This window comes from Anopheles coustani, chromosome 2, assembly GCF_943734705.1.
Source record: "Anopheles coustani chromosome 2, idAnoCousDA_361_x.2, whole genome shotgun sequence".
NCBI lineage: Eukaryota > Metazoa > Arthropoda > Insecta > Diptera > Culicidae > Anopheles > Anopheles coustani.
In genome coordinates, this window is record NC_071289.1 from 78,829,452 (window position 1) to 78,850,533 (window position 21,082).

At 44.1% G+C, this 21,082-nt stretch overlaps 2 protein-coding genes across 2 annotated transcripts in view; both read left to right on the forward strand.

Annotated features, from left to right (window-relative positions):
- The first annotated feature begins 8,257 nt into the window (after positions 1–8,257).
- Positions 8,258–21,082, forward strand: part of LOC131265770 (bifunctional heparan sulfate N-deacetylase/N-sulfotransferase) — a 39,981-nt gene continuing 27,156 nt past the window's right edge. Inside the window, exon 1 of the mRNA XM_058268078.1 lies at positions 8,258–9,119. Within this exon, the coding sequence (XP_058124061.1) occupies positions 8,281–9,119 (839 nt within the window). The 5' untranslated portion in view covers positions 8,258–8,280. The remainder of the gene's footprint in view (positions 9,120–21,082) is intronic.
- Positions 13,922–15,026, forward strand: LOC131265772 (uncharacterized). The gene has a single exon (XM_058268084.1). The coding sequence runs from the start codon at positions 13,944–13,946 to the stop codon at positions 14,976–14,978; it is 1,035 nt and encodes a 344-aa protein (XP_058124067.1). The 5' UTR covers positions 13,922–13,943; the 3' UTR covers positions 14,979–15,026.

Genomic DNA, 21,082 nt, shown 5'->3' on the forward strand with positions numbered 1-21,082 from the left:
GTGAAGAAAAAAAATTACAATATAATTGTTTAATTTTATCAATGGAAGTTTCCTGTTTCAATGATCGTAAACTATTGTACTATACGTAGCCTTTATTGTAATTATCGTTAGGAATGAAAAGGAAGCAGGTTCCGACATATTTAATTTTTAGAGATGACTAAAAAGTCATCTATCTATCAATTATAATTCTAAGAATCATGAATCTTATACATGTTGAATAAGTTCCATACTTCTTGCATAACTGACTGACTAATTTTTTTTTTTTTCTTTAAACCAATGATGTCAAACTCGTTTGATCTCGCAGGCCGCATTTCCTCCCAAAATAGGTTCGCGGGCCAAAACGTATAATTGATTGGATTGATGAAAATATATTCTTATCAGTGTGGTTTTATCTTAACAGTCAATCATGTTTTACACTTTCACATTTGTTTTTGTATTATATAGCTTTTTTATAAAATTTACAATTTCAAGTAAAAGTAGGTTTCTTGATCAATCGTTTTCCAAATTTAAACGAATTGAAATCAAGTTTATTTAAATATATGTTCCAGTTCAACTTCTGCATTTTGTTAAAGATTTTAGAAAAATAAAGGTAATAATACACCTTTATTTTTATTATATTATAGGTTACTTTTTGCTCCACATCTGTTATTTTATTTAGAATGCTCTTGCAGTTCATCACGTTTTTTTCAACCCTATATACTTACTTGTCTACAAAAATATGTGTAAAACCTTTGCTCTTGTCAACTGCTATATATCGGCGTGATGTAGATCAATGTTGTATATCACTTTCTTATAGAAATTTTTTAAATTGACATTCGTTCAGTTCTCTTGCAATTCACAGTTCGTGAAGCCATTCACAAACAATATCTTGCTATTCAAACGAAATCTATACTCAAGGATCCAAACTTTCGATGTATTGTTTCAAAGAAGTGGCGGGCCGCATGTTTGACATCCCTGCTCTAAACTAAAGAATACTAAATATGCATTGCGGCATAACAATATTGTGTTTGATTCCGGATGTTTTGGTATCGATAGAAATGTTTGCAAAATAGAACGAAAAAGTATAAATTAACCTTAAAATTTGCTCATTCAACTGTTTACCTGTTTGTATAATATCGTGCCACGTCTCTCTTTTTATTTCAATTTTTCTTTATTCGATTGTTTCTTGGAGTTGTATGATCGGTGTATTGAATATTCACTTCACAGCTACATACTTTCTTATTCCACCCTCTTGCTATACACCAACACTCTGCAGAAAGTAATGATGCTTAGAACGAGGAACGATCCACTGCATCCCTGTTGCTCAAACGTAGCGCAGCTGCCACCGCGAACGAACGGGGACCGCCCGACAGTTGCACTATTCATGAGGGACTCATTTATGATTCAAGCGAATAATGGAATGTAGATTTTGCCCAACACCGCAGCCCGGCTTCCGTCGTGCTGGCTCGGCGCTGGGCTCTGAACTGTTTTCCCGTAACCTTTAATGCTAACCTTATGCTGCCCGGGTCCTCCGGTGAGCTGGTGGTGTAGTGATTGTCTTCAAGACTTTCACCCACGGGTCGACTTATTGCCGTACATGAAAGGTCTCTCGCTCGAAAGGACACGCGTCAGCGTTTCCATTGGTGCAGCTAAGAGTGGCGGTGTTTGCCAAATAAAAGCGATTGCACTGGCAACACTGTGAAGGTTATCCTTCCCTTGAACGAAGGGATACGCCTTTCATGCCAGGGTTGTACGCCGAGGTGGGTTGACTTCACGTTGCGCAGTCGTTTCCTTTTCTTCGCCTGGAAAGTGCATAAAGATGCATTGCTTCATTGCTATGTCTTGTGGACGATGGCCAACATCAAAAGACCATCGGAACTGCGTCGTACAAATGTTGGTCCTGGTGCGGTTCCTTGTTAGTAAAGTTTCCCGAGCACGGTGCCCTGTTGATGCAGTCGATGCGCTAATGAGGAGTGAAAGTTTTTCGAAAGAAAACACATCCTTAAAATCAGAAAACTAGACAGATACTCAAACGGAAACGGTCGGGTGTGTCCTACGACCCAAGTCTCACTCTGTCACATTAACGACATCGTAGTTTTCTTGTTCGAGAGAAGTTGCAACATATCAAGATCGACTTGGAACGTACCTGTTCATTAGTTTAATTACTCAATATCATGATGTTCTCCATGACATCATGTTTATTATCCTTACTTTCATTAGTACTGGAACATGTTGATTCATTAGAAAAGTTCTTGAAAAGTTCGGAAAAGTTAGATACTAGATACAACAGTAGAGACAGTGGCTCGTTAAAGTTCCGTTCTTTGATATTTACAGTGTTGGCTCCCAGATGTATATGAATAGAATTCTATGAAAACGTGTATGTGTTTGTATCGTAGAGGAACACGATACCAAGATTTTAATATAGATGCTCATGAACAACGGTAATTATTATAAAATTAGACATTAACCATGTCTCCTATTCTTTATCTCCCTTTAAACACATACTGTAGGTCTTTGAAACTTTGCATTGGAATCATCATTATATGCTCGTCGCTGTGTACGCTTGGATGTTTAATAAGATTTATTTAAATTGATAAGCTGGATGCAACATAATGAATCTAGTCCGTTTCTATTGGCCAATAATCAATCGTCTTTTCCCCCAAGGGTGTCGTTCCAATGTAGACTCAAAGCTATTTGTAAATAAATCATTTCTTATGTTAACAGTAAATAATGCAATTTGTTATCTAATCCACTCGGCATTCCAACTGTCCCACTCGTCTTTCTGATGCCCTCTGCTCATGGGGAATTTATAATTTAATTTGTATCAATCGATTTCCACCGATGGATTGTTTGAGAAAAACAACAACAAATATGTTCAATAATATTGTGAAACTAAACGTATGCAAGTTTTTTTTTATATATGGTTACAACATTTTTTTTTTGTTTCTGTCAATGGTATGACGTGTTCTGCAATGTTTTTACAATACAATAGTCAATTTTTGAATTATGTTTTGTATTTCCGTGCTCAATAAAAATCTAATATTTTCAACTATAGACACATCCAAAGTTACGAAGTTTATTTTAAAAGTAATCTTTTTTTGAACACTGCAAAACAGTATTTTGTCCACAAGGATTTTTTTCCGTCGATATCGACAAGGGTTTATATTAGTTTTCATGAGTACCATGCTTTGTAAAAAGTGCATTTTCATGGTGTTGCGTTCGACTGCGCTACGCTACGAAACTTTGTCCATCCAGCGGCAGATTTTGATTGGAAAAGCAAGCTCTTGCTCCCCATCCAGTCTGGGTGACATAAAGGTCATTCTTTGTTATTTTTCACGTGAACGCGTCGTGGCTATTTTAAGTTGTTTTTAAAATTTTAAATAAAGGAAAAGAAACGTTTCTTGTAAGAAATTCACAACCAACCGGCCTTAAAAGCTCACTCCCAAGACAAAATGCTGAATCCAATAAGTGACACTGCGGGGAGGCCAGATGCTCAGGAGAAAAAACACTGTGAACACTGTCCGAGATGAAAAAGAAACAAATAAACAAAATTGAATGTTAGAAAGTGGGCAAAACCCGGCACCAGCCAAGCCCCAACCGGCTCGCCACGGCGCAACAGGAGCGTCCTTGAGGACAAAGCAAACGAACAGCGAACGGCGGCTGCGTTTCGGAAGGAAATAAAAATGACGCGAGCAAGTCGCGGACAACTTGTTTGAGCAAGCGATAAAACAACAACGAGGGGAAAAAAGGGGCCAAGTAAAAATAATCCCATCCCTCTCACATCCACCCGGAGGAAGTCCGTTTCTCCCCCACCCCGGGTGGAGAAAAGCTTTCCCCACTTCGCGCCAGCTCAGCGGAAATGGTGGTGGTGGTGCGTAGGTGGATGAAAATGAAATTGAAATAAAAGTTGCCGCAAGTGACACCGGCGTTGAACGGTGCTGAAGCTTTAGCGCTTCCGATGGCGCATGAACAATCGGTGGAAAATTGGGGATTGAAGATGGGGTGAAGGGAGGGGGCTCTGAATCCTGATAGACAGCCAGACAGACAGGGCCCCGGACAACAACCAGACGGCGAAAATGGAGGAAGCCGGGGAAAAAACAATTGTCGTGGAACGTGCGCGGGTGGGAGAGTGTTTCAATTGGAAAAAGCACTCGTCATGTTGCATCGGCAGAAAAGGACGTTCGGTGGAAAGAATTAGATGGGAGCTTTGGTGGAAAAACTGGGAACGCCAGCGGCTGATGTCTCGGCGGCGGTGCGAAGGAATCGATGTGTTTGTTTTCCCGACGGTTTGCAAAACCAATTCCGACGGTGGTTGGGAAGAAAAACTCACATCGCTGAAAAGGAGGTTGACGGGGGTGAAAAGTTTTGTGTAAATAGAAAATGGAGAAAATCATCCCCCCCTTCGCACTTACCACAAAACCAAACCGGGTTTAACGCACACACACACAGGCGCGCGCGCTTGAAGGTTTGTTGTGGTTGTGTTAGGTGAACTCCTTTCCTTTCCGAGGCTTAGCTAAGGAAAAACGGGGTAAAAAACAACACTTTGAGAAGCTGGGAAAAGGGCTGTCACACACTGCCACGTTAACGGATAGGACAAGTGAAGGGAAGAGGAACAATCAGCAAACATGTCATATGCTATGTGCCCGACGGACGGAGATGAGCGCACGAAAGAAAGCAAGAATAAATCTTTCGGAATGTTGAACACTTCGAGCGCTCTCGAGTTGTATTGTCGCGGTATGGCTTGATCCTTACGCTCATGGAGCATCAGATGGGGATGATTGCTATTTTTCCTCATGTGGGCACCACCGGCGCGCGCCTGTTGTCGTCGTCGGATCAAATATACGGTGCTTCAGGCGAGACATCACTGCAAATCAACAATCGGGTATGCGTTGTGATTGGAGGCACTATGCGTTGAAATGTTGTTTGCACAACATTGAAGAAAATCGGTTTTACTTCGGGAGAAAAATATGTAAGCTTTCCATTAGTTTTGCTTTTCTTTTTTTGTAAAATATTTTATTAAATTAAATTTGAACGGCCATATTGTTAACGATGCTTATGCGGTAAAACTTTATCAATCTTGTGTAAAACTCAGACGAATTTATTTTACCCTGCTTTCTTGCGGCTCGTGGTATTTTTTTCGTAGGAGTTCATTTTATTTATTTTCTGTTCAAGCCATCCATCTTTTCCTTGATTGAAAGCTCACCCATCTTGCAACCATCTCCCCTGCCCCATTGAAGGATCAACATGTCGTACCGAATTACGCTGATTGACTTAGAGACCGGCACGGGTACCAGGATTGACTGAAAGTGACACCACCTTGATGGGTGGAAAAGTTTCCAATAAGGCTAAGCAGAACAAAACAATACCGAAAAGTAACAGCAGCTGAAGTAACTCATTCATGCAGATTGTTTTTTCGCTTCTCTCAATTTACAACCTGTCCGTTTACCGAACTGTTTTATTTTATTTTTTCTACAATGGTTTGTCTCCATGTTAAGTGACTGTTGGGATAAGTTTTTCGACCAAAGTTACCTTGCGTTTTATTCTCCACCGATGAACTGCAGGAAACTCCATTTTGGAATCGGGAAAAAACGAACCGTATCCAGGGGTCGGCAATTTTCGGCCCACCAACTGATTTTATCTGTCCCTAAGGAACATTTTAGTGCCTCGTTAAATAAACCAATTTCAATTTTCTACGGATTTGTTCACCACGTCAGGTTTGTTTTCTTCACAAGAATGAAGATTAAAATATGTCAATACCAGATGACTTCCCCGTTTACTTTTTGGAAGTCTTTTTCTATAGTATTTGCATTATTGATCGTCGAAAAATTTCCTAGTCTCGTGAGTCCCGTCCAATATCCTGCGGCAATAATTCGTTTACTTTGGATCCAAAATAACTACATTCAAGGAATACAATTCCCAAAAAAAACTGTAATAAACAAACAAACAAACATACATACAAAAACATCTCAAAGCTGAGTTATTTTAATTACTGAGGGTACGCCAGGAAAACCAAGATACTTAAAAAAAAATTGTGTAGAAGATTAATAAACATAACGACACAATTTCAAACATTTTATCTTTTATTACTGTTTTATGTAACTTTACTGTTTAGAAAGTTCAAAAGCGAAGCTCCATTCAAAAGGGTGCCAGTTTAAAAACTTTAAATCATTGTTTAAGGTATCCCCTTCATTCGGATAATGCTTTTTAGGAAATGCATGCCGACCCCTGGTATAGACGTTTCGATGTTACCCTTACCTTTTGCCTAAACTTTATTGTTTGTTCAGCTTTTTGCCGGCGCTGCCTGGAAGCTACTCGTTAAACTTTGATTTTTCCCCAGAGCTAATGCGGTGACTGATGCGAAGCGAAACCCGTCCAACTACGACGGTGCATTTGGTATGCGTCGTGCGAAAGGTATTATTTAACGGCAGTGTGTATCGGCCATCCTTCAAAGGTTATTTAATAGCGCGCCAAATTCTTCCCGAACCCCAGGATGGCGTTTTCGCTGGCGCCAGATGCAGATTTGGTTGGTCGCGTCCGCTGCTCTGTGCTTGTGTGTGTTTGGTTGTGTTTTCGGCCCGAGAGGAGACTGTTTTGAATTTTTGATTGCAATCATTATCGTCAATGTCTATATTCCTCTCACTCTGCACGGGCTCGGATCATCGGACAGCGGGTTCCGTTTTTGGATCCGCTCCGGGATTCGCTTCGGCAGCGCATATCCTTTAATGGTTTATGTATAAAGCTGTCCGGTTCGGGCATCAACTGGCCATTAGATCCGCCGAACCCCCCAGCAGCGCCCGTTTTCGGCCGCAAGGTGGGTGGATATGTGCGCTGTTCCATAATTTAACATTCATCCATTCGACCGTCTCAGAGCTGCCCCGAGCTGGTGGGCTGACGTGAAGTGTGTGGTGTTTGAGCCGTGCCCGGTCACCGGTCACCGCTACGTCATATCGCTGATAGCAGGCCCGCCCACATCAACGAGGAAAACGCAAACGGTGTTTAGCGTGTGCTGATCACGTAGCGATCCCATTTTCCATCCCATTGCTGCCTGTTTCCCGGCGTTTGGCTTTTTTGGGTTGCATCCCCCCGCCTCGCCAGTTGGAGGGAGGGAAGAAATCGAACGATTCCCCCACTTCGGACAGTAATACTGCAGAACCATTTGAAAACGGAACGCTCGAACCGGAATGGTGTGGCGTTCTGCGTTCCGAGAGCCGGCAACAAACGGTCTCCGGCAGTTATCAAACACATTTTATGTGACAACTGGAAATCGTCAACCCACCACCACCTGACCTTGGCGGCAGCGAGTGACTGGAATGCAAATCACACTACAGGGAGTTAGCCGTGCGCGGCCAATCCTACCTGCCGCTTCGGAATGGATAGTTTAAGGTGTGGGTCCACCTCCCATTAGCATATCTTCGTCCGATAGTTTTCTGTTTGTTCTGTTTGTGAATTTTAAACCATCCCGATGGTCGATTCGCAACGAGGGTGTGGAATGTGTTGACCAAAACATCTCATCGTCATAAATTGGTTGCCTATTATTCATTTTACGATGCTCATAAAATTTCACCGTGATCGAGAATTAATTTTACAATTATTTTTCGCCTATTAATACCTTTTTATTCTCTCCCCTTTTCTTTGCAGAATCGCGAAACAATTCCTCACACTCATCGAACGTAACGGCAGCGGCTCCGGCAACAAACTAGCAACACGAGCGTTTGCATGACAGAATCCCACCTGGGCTCGAGAATTTGCCGCATTTCACCGTCGTCAGCAGCAGAAACCTATGTACAATGTAAAACTCAAATAGCATCACGTACCGCGCGAGTGCATTCGATGCACGTGATTGATGCAAGCGAACGGGAAATAACGAACGCGAAAGAGGGAGTGAAAAAGACGTAAACAATCCCACCCTGCAGCCTGGCCCGAGTGGTCCGGGAGTGAACCATGTGGCCGAAGTGCACTTCGGAACCTATTAAAAGGGCCATTGTTTTTTGTTTTAGAAAGAACCACCTCCACGCCATTGGTGCCAGTCCTGAGAGCGCACGTCTAGTATAGCTGTTTAGTTTTGGGTAAAGTCGAAGTCCCCGTCCCCGGGAGGTGGATCGGATCGGGCGCACCGTGTCTCGCGACACATTCCATCTCTGGTGATTTTAATTGCCCACCGCACTGTGACGAGACGTGCGTGTGTGTCTGAGTGCGTGATTGCGTGAAGGAAGGAGAAAAAATACACCCATATTCGGACGTGCTAGAACCTGAGAATCGGGGAAGCGGAGAAGCGAAACGAGGCGGTGGATACGACTCATCATGAAAGCATCGGACTCCACGGTGCAGCTATGGAGTGCCACATCCTCGCCGTCGACCAGCACCGAGAACCTTTACGTGGGAACGCACAGTCAATTGCCATCAGCCGGTCAGGTAGCGTTAGGCACTCTCGGCAAGAGCAGTGGCAGGAACTTCCATCAGCAGCAGCAGCGATATCCAGCAGCACAGAATTGGGCCCGAAGTGGAAGGTCAGATCCGGCCACCGGAGGACCGCCACCTGCACGTCAGCAGTCCAAGGCAGCACACGATCAGCATCGGCTGCTGCCAGCAAACGGTTTTGGACCGCCCGATCACACAGCGGCAGGCGTGGGTGGTGCTGGCCAGCAGCTAATAAACGAAAACATTACACTAACCCTTGCCTCAGCTGATGGAATGATGAAGGGGGTCGGATCGGGCGAAACGGTGACCGACGGTGGTGGTGGGGGCCTGCGAGTCAGCAGGTTGGACGCCGGGTCAGCCACCGACCACCACCATCATCCCAGTGCCATGCAGTCGTCCTGCACCGTGTACGGTTTAAGTAGTGTAAATAGAATTAACGGCGGAAGTAGTAGCGGCGGTCCCACGCTGAACGGCAACGGTAGCAATCGCAGTAGCCGGCTCACCAGCAGTAGTTACAGCAATGGGGGCCTCACCAGCTTCAACGGTGGCGGCGGCGGTGGAAGCATCAGCAGCAGTTGCGGTGGCAGCTGGGTACCCTGCCTCCCGGTGCTCTCCCGGTGCTATATCGGCAAAATACGCGTCTGCGTTGCGGCGCTGTTTATCGTGACGGTGTTGACCGTGCTGTCCTTCGCCTACTACATGGATAGCTCACCAATCACTAGGTAAGTACCGGGCCGTTCCACTGCGTGCCGGCGGTGGTAGTATGTCCAACTGCACGCTACAAACGCATTCCAGCTCCAGGGTGCAGTAACGGTTGTGCACTTGCAATCCATCAGTCAGTGTCAATTCGCTGGGATCTTTTGCGGACCTCGGGACACTTGAAAACAGAAAACTTTTTACGAATTTGTCTTGTGATGCTATTTTTCTTTAATTTTCCGCCTCTCATCAGAGTTACATTGAGTACTTGCTCGCAAAATAGCTAAAGTAGTAAAAGTTTGCAATAAATGATAACATCTTTAAATTATCTACATTCTTAACACGTTGACTGCTCCGTCACCCATTTCACGAGTGACAACAACAATCATTATCAACACGTTACACTTATATCATAGTGAACTCAAACAGGTTTTGTTTGATTTCCTAACGACGTTGGCTTATTAAGTTTTAAAACCAATGTGGTCAAAAATTGTGTGCTAAAAAGAGTATTGAAACAGTGTGGCAGTCAACATGTTGACGCTGCTTCGTCATATCGAGACTTGCTACCTTCTGAAGGAATGCAACAGTCATAATTATTCGCTTCAATCGAATTTCAAAACACTAACAAGTAGTCAAATTTGATAAGAAAAGTCCGAGAAAACATATTCAGTCCAAAATATAAAAGATTCAGGGCTATGCAAAAATTAACCAAGTCGGGGAGTGAAACGAAATAAAAATTGTAGTATTGAAAGATTACACTCTCCCATAGTAATTTGTGTTTACAATCGCTTATTGGAGGATCATATTGCTTTCAACAGTCAACGTTAAGTGATATAAGTTTCTTTAAAAATTGTGTAAAAGGAGTTATTCAATGTTACTTTATGGTTTCTGCTAGTGATGTGCCTTATGAATGTTTGAGCGAGATTCATTCGTATTAATCTTTCGCCTAAGATTCATCCAGATTGATTAATGAATCTTGCGAAACCTAAATGAATGTTCATGGATCTTTCACGGATCTTTAGAGTTCATAAATCTATCTGTGAAAGATTCATGATTCTCTAAAACGATGCAAATAATCATTTAGATTCATGAATCTGAATGGAAATTTCACAACTCTAGTTTACCAGATGTGTTTTGGTTGAAGATCAGGTATTTGACCCATTTTGCCACATTCCTTTCACTGCAATAACTCTTCCCAGTTAGTGTTCTTTTACCGAGAATCACCCCGGTATGAACACCTAGGATCGTAAATTAGCACCTTTGTGCTGAGACGAACCTTTTGCCATTATACAATGCATCCGCTTTTCCGGCTTCCGAGAGCAGTCCTGTCAGTTCGAGGCAATTTGGCACAATTTCGTCAGCCCGTTAGCACCCGTCCAGTGACGAATGGAGAGCCCGGGAAAAGGTCAGTGTAGCCTACGGTGCACAAAAAGAGGGCAGTCCGGCGTGTCTGTTTTTCCATCACCAACGAACGGAGGCCCACCATGTTGTTAGCTATGGAACACCTCCCCCTTGATTTCCATCATCCATGTCCCCGTTGCTTCCGTTTTTGTGCATTAGAAGATGCGGCAGCACTTGATGCAGTTTTCCGGTGATGACCTGAAACCCGGTGTATGTGTGTGCGCCCCCTTGAACGTTGCGTTCTGCCCCTGGTTGGCTGTAAACTCCTTGCCCTCCGATCGACACTGCATCCAGCTACAGGTGGAAGAAAATCGATGAACTGTAAATTATTCCACTCAGGCATTTAATTGTGTTTGCACGGAACGGGAGGCTTGCCCGGGCAGACCGGGATAAGAATTTAATTTACGCCCCGTCTTACCGGGCCCGGAATGTTCTTATTAAGTTCCGCACGTCTCCCGCAGACGGGTTTGTCCTAGGTCGTGGGGGTTCGGTTTAGGTAGGTTCCTCTGCTGAAAGGACACATGCATGCAAAAGGCACCCGATCTGGCCGATTGCCCAGTCGGGAATGAATGTTCATCGTTGAAATGCACAATATGCTTCGGAGAGTGGACGATTTATGTAGCCGGGCGTGTATGTTTATAAGATGAAATTATCCAGCATAGGAGAAGTCGTTTGCTCGTCCAGTAGCAGTAAATCCGCTTCGTTATTGGAATTACATGAAACAATGACACTTACCGAGGGTATTTATGTAAATGTTATTAACATCTACACAACCGTACAAAATGGGTAATAACACACAAGAAAGGATTGTGTTTATGAAGGGCTCATCCTTCGAAAACTTGTTTTGTGCTTTTCAATTGTTATAATGCAATGAAACTCGATCTCAATTGCGTTCTATCCAGTAACAAGGCCAATCGTGCACTGAGTGGGTAATCAACCTTCAACTTGTTCTTCCCTTCGCTCGGCATCGTGTTTCAACCCGTTTGTTATCTTTCATTTAATTTTATGTTTGACATGCCAGCGACACTCATAATCCTGCCTGTTTACTAGCCCCGACGAGCAAAGGGAAAGCAGGAGAGTCGTTGCAATTGAAACCAAACTTGCTTAATCTTCGTCCCCGTGTCTGTGCATCCGGTGAAAGTCGGGCTCTCGGTTGTCTGCAAGTTTTCGGAGGTTTTTTTGTTTTTGAGCGTGTTTTCTCTGAAAACGGTAGGTCAGATTTTTGGCCAAAATGGAATTCCTTACTACAGTTTGCACACACACAAATTTCCCCGCGCTTTCTCCGCCATCAAGGATGTGGCAGAATGTCGCTTTTGGGTGGAGAGAGTGTGATAAAATCTAATTAAATTTAAACTTTATCTTAATTTCAATTTCAATTTTCGACTGCGCCGAGAAGGGGACGGTTTTCCGGTTAGTATATCCCCGCGCTTCCCTAATTATTTTCCTACCACGAGAAAACCGGTCGGGAATAACGTTGGAGTATGTTGCACTTGTGTGTGTAAAGAAGGGAGGGACGAAACTTTCAACCCAAAATTGTGGCTCAGATTTTTGCACCGCTTGAAAAGGGACGAATGTTTTCTCAAAACAGCACAGCGATTTTGCATTCTGTTTTGCAAAGCGTGCGATAAACGTTGTTATCTTTAGCAACTTTTGCTAAAGTAATACGAAGATTTTTCTTTCCAAAATTGTTTGTTGGAACGTACCGTTTTCTGCTTTTTTAAACTCAATGTGTACCAGGGAAAAAACATCTACCTTCCAGATAGCATCGAAAGTTAATTTTAGATGCTGCAAAAAAAATGGTGGTTTAAGATCTCTGCCGAAGTACGTAGAACTATTTTCACGATACCATTTCTGGTGGCCATTTGGGTTGTGAAAATTATGATTAAACCGGGATGAAAACATTTTGCATTTCACTTCCACCGTGTTTGTTGTTTTGTGTGTTACCTCCTGTTCCGGACAGAAGACTCAGAGAACGAACTCTTTCCTGTAGATTATTTCCCGTATGATTGTGCAAAACTCAAAACAAAGCACTATGTTTGTGCGATAGCTTCTTCTGGAGTGGTTCGCTCGCAAAAACCAACCAGCCATATCTTGAAAATTTCAGGAGTTTGCTTGCAAACCGACAGCTCTTCAACTCTGAAAGATCTGTTGCTTTTGTGGGGAGAGCGGGAGAGTTGAGGGTATGCGTTTTTTGGGCCACACTTTGCCTAAGCAAACAAACTATCCGCCATTAAATCTCCTGCGCGTTGCTTGGGGGACGTTCTAGCGGTGTACAAACCGTGTGAGGGTGTCAAAAGTTTTAATGAATTAAATACTCCATCCAAAACTCCGGACCAAGCCGTTCCCGAGGCCCAGACCAGTTTAACTGTGGCCGAGATTGTTTCGCGGGGAGTTCTTTCTTGCAGCGAAATGCTCCGCTAATGAACTTTTCAACTCTCTGTGGTCTTGGTATTTCTCGTTCTTATTTGGGTCTTTATCATCAGATGGCCTACACCACTCAAATAGACCTGCAGCAAATTGTCCCGAACGCCCTTTTCCACTCTCGCGTACAAGTAGGCGCGCCGATGAAGACTGAATACCGATCACTTAACCACGCGGTATCACCACTGCAGTTCTTTATCACTCCAGAGCCCGTATCATTGTTGAATACCGCTCAGTACCGCCGCACACCAGATCCCGCGGGGTGAACAAGAAATTATCTGTTAGAACCCAACCGGCAGAGAGCAGGCCAGCCGGGAATGAGTACAGAGACGCCATCCCTTAAACGCTATCTTGTCCCCCGATCGGCAACCGGGAGATGGCCCTACTTTGTTTGAAGAAACTCCGTCATGGCTTATCTGGTCTTTGCAAAGCTCAGAACACTCACCGAGGAGATGTGTAAGCATCAGCGGCTATCGAGATGCGCTTACGAGATGAGTGGTGTTGGTAATGCCAGCTGGGGATTTGATAAACCCCGCGGCAAACAATGATTGTTGTACCAACCGGATCCGTGCAACCCGTTGTCAACCCTTTGGTTCCTAAGGAATTTTCAGGAGAATTTAAATTGCCACGGAATAAACCTTTTAAGTCGATCAGTAGCTAATGAACGGCGATGTTTTGATTCGTAGTAAATCCTAACCAGTTGTGGGAATGTAAGTAATCACTTTCGGTCGAAAGCGAAACCTTATTTCCCTACAAGGGTGAGCTATTCTGATAGTGCGGCTTTGCACGGATAATAGGAAGCTGATAAGCTTCCTAGAGCTGATAAGCTTCCTAGAGAACGGCGAGACACTTCGGGCTCATTCGATTGTGTGTCGCGCAGCGGTGAGCATCTTAACGCGGTTCGGTGTGTGGCGTTGAACTTCCATCCACTTCAGTGTCGCGTTGGATTCGTTCGATGGTGGAGAAGCGCTGGGAACTACCCGACTTTGTTGCTGCTTTGAAGAGTACCTCGAGGGAATATCGTGATAATGTGCCGTCCGTTTGAGATACTTTCGGTGTCGCTGGTGGCGCTGTTGGCGTTAGCGGTTCTTCCACTCGCAAGTCCCGCTCCCGGCCAGCCTAAACAGTACAAGTGTACCCTCGTGAATGAGGATGGTTTTTGTTTCGTGGAAAATGTACTGCTCGACGTAACGGTCAACGGTGGTCTGGATCCAAATGTCCAGTTCCCGCAGCATCCGACGGTGTTGATCAAATCCGGTTCGATACCGTACTTCGGGAAGGATATCTTCGCGCTTTTGCAAGGCACTCGTCAGTTGCATGTGTACAACAACACCTGCATCAAGCGGCTATTCATCCCGGCGACGAATCTAACCGAGATCAACGTGCAGCGTAACGGGTTGACCGAGCTGGAGGTGGAAGCGACCGAAAACCGCGAACTCCGGATGCTCTCGATCGTGCACAACGCAATCGCGAGTGTTCCGCGCAACATCCGATTTCTGATAGGGCTGGAGAAGCTCTACCTCTACAACAACTCGATCGAGTACCTCGACCTGGAGCTGCTGGCCAACGCGTCCAGCTCGCTGAAGATCCTCTCGATCTACGACAACCGCATCAAGACGCTTGACTCCCGGGCCGGTCTGCGGTTTCCCAAAATTCAGACACTCTCGATGAGCAAGAACAAGATGTCGTTCGTGCCGTACTTCGTCGAGGCGTTCCCGGCTCTGACGGTGGTGTCGTTGCGCAAGAATCCCTGGAACTGCCACTGGCTGCGCACGGTCATGGGCCACATCGAGACGCGCAAGATCCAGGTGGTGCGGAAGGATGCGACCTGCCGCGATCGCTGGGTGAGCGAGATCTGCTGTACGCACTCGCTGATGGATTACCTGTTCAGCTGGCAATCGGAACAGCTGGAACGCGAGCAACAAACGGTCCGTAACCTTGCAGCCGAAAACCAGCGACTGGTGGAGACGGTGAACCGGCTGAGCGGTGACGTACACATGCTGCAGGCACAGTTCCAGCAGCTCCAGCCGCAGCAGAACACCTCCAGCACCGTCGCTCCGTGATGATCATATGGCGAGAAGAATCTTATCTTTGAAGAATAAAGCGAATGACTGTACAGGAATCTTTTATCTTTTCTTCTTTGTTCACGTGGCTTGTGATAAGCCATGAATTTCACAGCATTGCTCAGTGGGATTAAACTGTCAAGTGAAAACTGTACGCCGTTCGTAGGACTGAGGTCACTAAACTTTTTCTCGAAGGAAACGTCACAAGTAGTGCTGTGCTTTATGAATCTTGATGATTTATTCAAATCAATCTTCTGAATCTTTAATATGAAGAATCAGACTCATTGGTTCTTTCCAAAGATTCATTCCGATTCATGAATCTGAATCAGATGCAGACACCACTAGTCATAAGCAATCTCTATTTCATTAAATTGTATTTTCTATGTTCCAAACTCTGTGCGTCTGTTGATTTTTTTTAAATATTTTCCAAACAACTAATGAGGACGGTATTGAATGGCAATACTTTGCGTTAGTTGCAATTTCCTGCCAATGTTACTTACTCTCTTGTTTCGTTTTTTATGTGATTTCGATTTTAACTTCATTCAACCACATTTTTTATTTAATTATTCTGCAACAGTTTGTTTTACAAAAGCCATTAGCTAGAACGTGGAATTATTAAAATCTAGCTGTTTGCTTTCCTGACTAGTTCATTGGAACTAGTAACCCATTACCGACCGACATCATGCAAACAATTACAAGCTACGATTGCTCTGAAGTGTACATCCGTTGTTTTGTTTGGCGTGTTTAATAATTAAATATTGATACCCCGGAAAAATACAACACCGCCGCCGGAATAATGAGCTCGTTCGTATGTTGGTGTGTTGGAAGTTGTTTTAACTCGAAAAAAAAAACCCCTAGCAAACCCATATTCCATGCGTTGAAAAACCGGGAAACGTCACCCTCTCTCCGTACTAGGCGAGGGTCGTCGGATAAAATTCCCGGATTTCCTATTTTCTATTTACGCCTGAAGTATTTATTAAAACCGCAACGTCCGGGCGCAATGCACTCCCCGCTTCCTAATTTCTCACACCGGAAACCTCACAATCTCGTTCGGTTAACCACGACCAATCCCGGGCCGAATGGAACGGCTGCCACGCGGATGTGAATACTATATATGCTCTAGCCAAAGGATTCAATGGAAGGAGGAGTTAAAGCGATTGCCAACGGAGGAGAGGGGGTGGAGGACGAATTGCAAAGGACATTTCTATCGTCCTCGGTTGGCCGCACACATCACTCGTGCGCTGGACGCAAATTCATTATTCAATCATTGTCCCCATTCCTCGTAGAAATAGTCAAGCTTGGATCGATGGGTAGGATCTGAAGCGCGCGAGTCGGGGGTGAGGGAAGCCAAAGAGGACCCCTCACATATATATTCTGCGTGAAGCCGTAATCCCCTCGTCCTAGTTTCCTAATCTCTTCGCCTCGGGTGAGCATAAAAGAGACTATTCACCAGACCCCTACGCACCATCATCGCCGGTTTGGAGCGATGATGAAGGATAATTAGCCGAACATTTCCGTCCGTTTTGGGGCCGGGTCAACAATGGTGGCACACGCACCGCATTCGAACATGCAGGTGAAAACAGCCACCCAGCCCAACCGAATGCCACGGCTGACGAGTGGATGTCACATTCCAGATTTTTGATTGAGACCGACCGCTTGAATAATGCATGAAAATTCGCCTCCGCTCCAATGGATGGGGATGGCTGGAAAGTAACGGGAGGAGGAGGGAAAAGAGGAAAATAGCACGAGGAGTGGAATGCTAACTGGATGGCTGGACTAGGTCCGTTCTGTTTTTGTTGCTAAACAATGAGCTGCTTTATTGAAATTCCATCCCAGTTGTTAATACGAAATAGCGGAATGAATATCCCAATTATGATAAGTTTGTTTATTAAAAAAGTTCAGCGAAGTTGTTGAAGAGCATCTAGGAACATTTGATTTTGCTTTCAATACGCACACATTTTACTCGCAATTTTCCCATCCATTCAATGTTTTATGCTGAAGAAAGGAAGAAAAAAACTAAATCAAGCGTTGTCCAAATTTCTTCCAAACGAAAGTCGAAAAGTAGTTCGTGTTGTGCAAACAAACAACACCGTAAATATCTCTCCCTTTTGTCCAGCGAACCAAAAACGCACCACCGTTGCAGCATGTTTTACCATAATAGTGCCGGAAGTGAATCTGCATCAGTCAGAAGTTTGGAAAAACATGAAAAGCAAAAGAAAGACAACCGAATAAAGCAGAGAGAACCCGGGAAGACAAGTTTTCTAGTAAGCAACTCTTGGAATGCATTTAAAAATTGCACGCAAAACTCGCCAGCAAACAACAGCGTTCTGGAAAAGAAAACTTTCCTACCGGAACAACTAATGGTGGCTCCCGGGCTGCTGCTGCTGTGGCGAGGAACTGTGTACCAGCACCGTTATTCCTCATTGCTTTCTTTATCGTTTCCGGTCAAGGAAAAGATGGGGAAAAAGGTGAAAACATCACACGAAAATAAAATAAAAAACACAACGTAAAAATGAAGCTCCGATTGTTGACGTAGAAGAAAGACTTTTGCGCCCGGTTGCAGTGGGCACTTCACTTTGAATACACCACAAGACCGCCGTCCATTCCAGCTTCAGGAATCCAGGAATTGGAGGAAAGTATGACTTTCGGATAACTGCAATCCGGGAGGCCATCAAAAAGAGCATCAAAAACTCACCTTCTTCAGCGGGAAACGAAGGAGAGGATCCTTCTCCGAGCTGCCCGGGAGTGCAAATTGAAAATCACGTGCACTAGAAGCAACAAACGATCGTCCAGACGAGGGGGTTTAGAAACTTCAATTGCACTTTCGACTTCAACAACGAAATCGTTGCGTCTTCTACAATGCAATCGGACCGGAGGCCAGTCTTGTGGCCTTCGGGGAGGGGTTTTGCACGAGAAAAATAAATTTTCCCAATGATTTTTCTTTTCGGTACTTGCTCATTCACTACCTTTTTCGCTTTTTTATTTTCTTGTTTGGCATCGTTCATATGAAAGTATATGCCTTAGATTGAACCCATCCTTCTTGCTCGTCCCGGAAACGGCTGGCGGTGTAGCGTTGCGCATCTTGAACAACCATTCCCCCCACTTCCGATCCGATTTTCATGAATCTCGTGATGAGCTTTTCCTGCTTGCTCCGTTCTCACCTGAGTGGTGCATCATCGAGCCCACTTTTCGGGGCAAGTATCGCTTTCTCTTTGATGTCGAAGTGTTGTGGCCACGCCGTGAATCGGGGGTTTTCCCGGTGCTTATTTTCCTTTCCTTTCTGGAGATGTTGTTTTCGCCTTTGAAAATCCCGCCGTATCCTAGATATCGTACCCCTTGTCCGTGATGCGATTGAAGGTATTTCACTCAAATAAAGACGGCGAGTGAAGAATGCATGCCACCGTTGTTGGGATTTTTTTCGTTCCGGCACTTTTCGGGAGCGCTTTAAGAAGCGGAGCGTTTGGTTGAAGCGTTGGTTTCGGTAACGGGATATTGTGGAATTTTTCATCCAACATCGGGACATTTGTTTTACTTTTCTTCTCTGCTACCGTGAGTTTTGTTTTCTTTCCGGAAAATCAACCATGGATTGAAATGTATAACTGTTCGCTTGCCGAAATGCATGCCGCTGAGGAATCTTTTAACATTAACCCACCCAACAGTCCCCCTTTCAATCCCTCCAATCCACATCTAAATATACGCAAATAGCTGGAGGGTGAATATGGAACGTGACCGAAACTGCTGCCCGCATGCCTACCATTCCCGCGGGCCGGTTGAAGGGTCATGGTTTGTGACGTTTTAATGGATCGAACAAATGTTTGAGCATTTCCCCGTCCCCGGCGGGCGAAGGTTAATTTCCTGCTTTGAATATCAAATTCCACATCGCTACACGTGTTGCAAGATGTTCAACATGGTATAACTGGGCTCGGTATCGCTGTGTTTGGCATTCAAAAACTTCCCAAAAACGGCTAGTGTTCCTTTCTAGTAAAGGATAACGTAAATTCTACCACTTTTCGATTAATTTTTGAAAAATTTAAAATCAATTTGTTCACGGTCCATGTTTGAACGGCGTCTCTTCACGTGGGAAAATCCTTCGGCAAATACATAAATCATTGGTGAGCGGATTAACAAATATGAAAAAAAAATTGCCTGGCAAAAATGTGTCCCATAATATTTCCTGTATCGAGCGCATTCCATTCCGTTCCGCTTGGTAACGTTCGGCAGGCAAGTACTTTCCCGAGACTCTAAACGATAAAAAAAGTGTATGTGTTGGAAGTGACAGAAAAACGTTCCAACCATGTGGATCTATAAAATATATACATTCATGGCCACACATGGACACACCCACACGTTGGTCCTGCCCAGCGCAAGGATACTTCCTTGGAGGAACAAAAATATTCAATCAGAGCTCGCTGATCGGGTCGGGGAACGGGTCTGGTTAACCTTCGAAACCGGAAGAGAATCTCCATGCCGCAGAGCTGGGAGTGTGAAAAAAGAGCTGGCAAACATTCATAACTCCATCCTTCGATGCGGGTAGGAGTTGAGTTTGGAGTGGGGTGAGCCGGATGGTACTGAAAAGTTCCATCCTTCTAGTACTCTCTCTATCTCTCCCTCCCTATCCTTTGGCCACCGGATGGAGTCGAACCGAAAGTGAACCCGTTCGGGAGTGCACGGAACTGACATTGCACACCCGAACATGGCCGCCTAAGGCACCGCGCGGATGGGACCCGGTTGCACACACATGGCATGGCAAACGATATGTGCAATAAATGTTCTTTATGCACCAGATCATCCCATCCGTCCGCCCCCGGTGGCCGGCAATCGAGTATAATATTCTTCCCGCGATACGATGCTCCGGCGCCGTTCGTTCGTGGGGTGGGTAAAAATCTCAGTTTATTGTAATGGCCACTGGGTTTTAGTGGAACCGATGTTGGAGCCGATCCCCCCATAGGGAATCACCCAAAAATGTTGTCTCCATCGCCAGAGGAATTTACCCGACTGGATCGATATGAGAATCAACTCGGAGGAGTACGTACACGCTTCTTCCATTGGGGAGAAAGGGTTGGGCAAAAAGTTGTCCATTCCAAAATGATCCGACAGCGTCCCAATGCTTATTTCGTTTGCCCTCCGAAGAAAATCTGACTCTGAGGTATGGGTCTCCTCGATGATAAATAATAAATAAATCCGGCCACGTTTGATTGCCCGGTCCATTCCACGAAAAGAGGCGACACGAGATAGCCTGGCGCTAAACAGTTTTCCAGTAAGAAATATTTATTTCGTTGCCATCTTTTTTTTTTCGCTTTTTGCGCAATCAATAACTATCCGTTAGTGGAACTCTGCTTTGTGTGGTGAGTGAGAGTTTCCCCTTTTTGGTAGTGGAATGAAAAACTTCTGTATTTTATTACTGTTTTTGCGCTTCTCGCCTGTTTTTAATTACACTCGGAAGTTTTTCTATTATTTACAAAACAGCTTTCATTTAGATATGAAGTGGAATTCAGTTTAATTTATTTATATTTTTAAATTCATGCTCATATAACGATAGATTTTCACATTTATTTTTTTTATATATTATGTTACATTTACTATACCAATAAAAAATACACTGCTTTACATTGGCTGAAAATTATTCCTTCTTTGAATGGAGCATGATATAGATTTCCGCATTTTTTCTCGTTTTTATTTTTATGCCTATAGCTGTTCACATTTTTTTTTTAATTTTGTGTTTAATTTACTTCAAAAAATTCCTTACTTTACTTTGACTGAAATTTATTCTTTATTTGAATGAAGCGTGATACAGATTTTCAAATTATTTCTCTCTTTTTTATGTTTGTGTTATGCTCTTATCTTCTCTCGAGGATTCTTTGGAAGTAGACTTATCCGCAGAACACTTATTTTAATTTATATCAGTCTTAAGGGTATTTAATTTTATGTAATACTTGACATAATATTGTTTTTTATACTTTTTTTGGCTGCTGAACATTATCTTTCCTTTGATTGGAGCATGAAAAGATTTTTTTTCCAAACTTTCCCCTGTTTTCTTCCACCCTTCATCGCGATTCGGTCGTTGCATAATTTTGCAAATCTTTGCGCCGCTACGAAAAGGAACG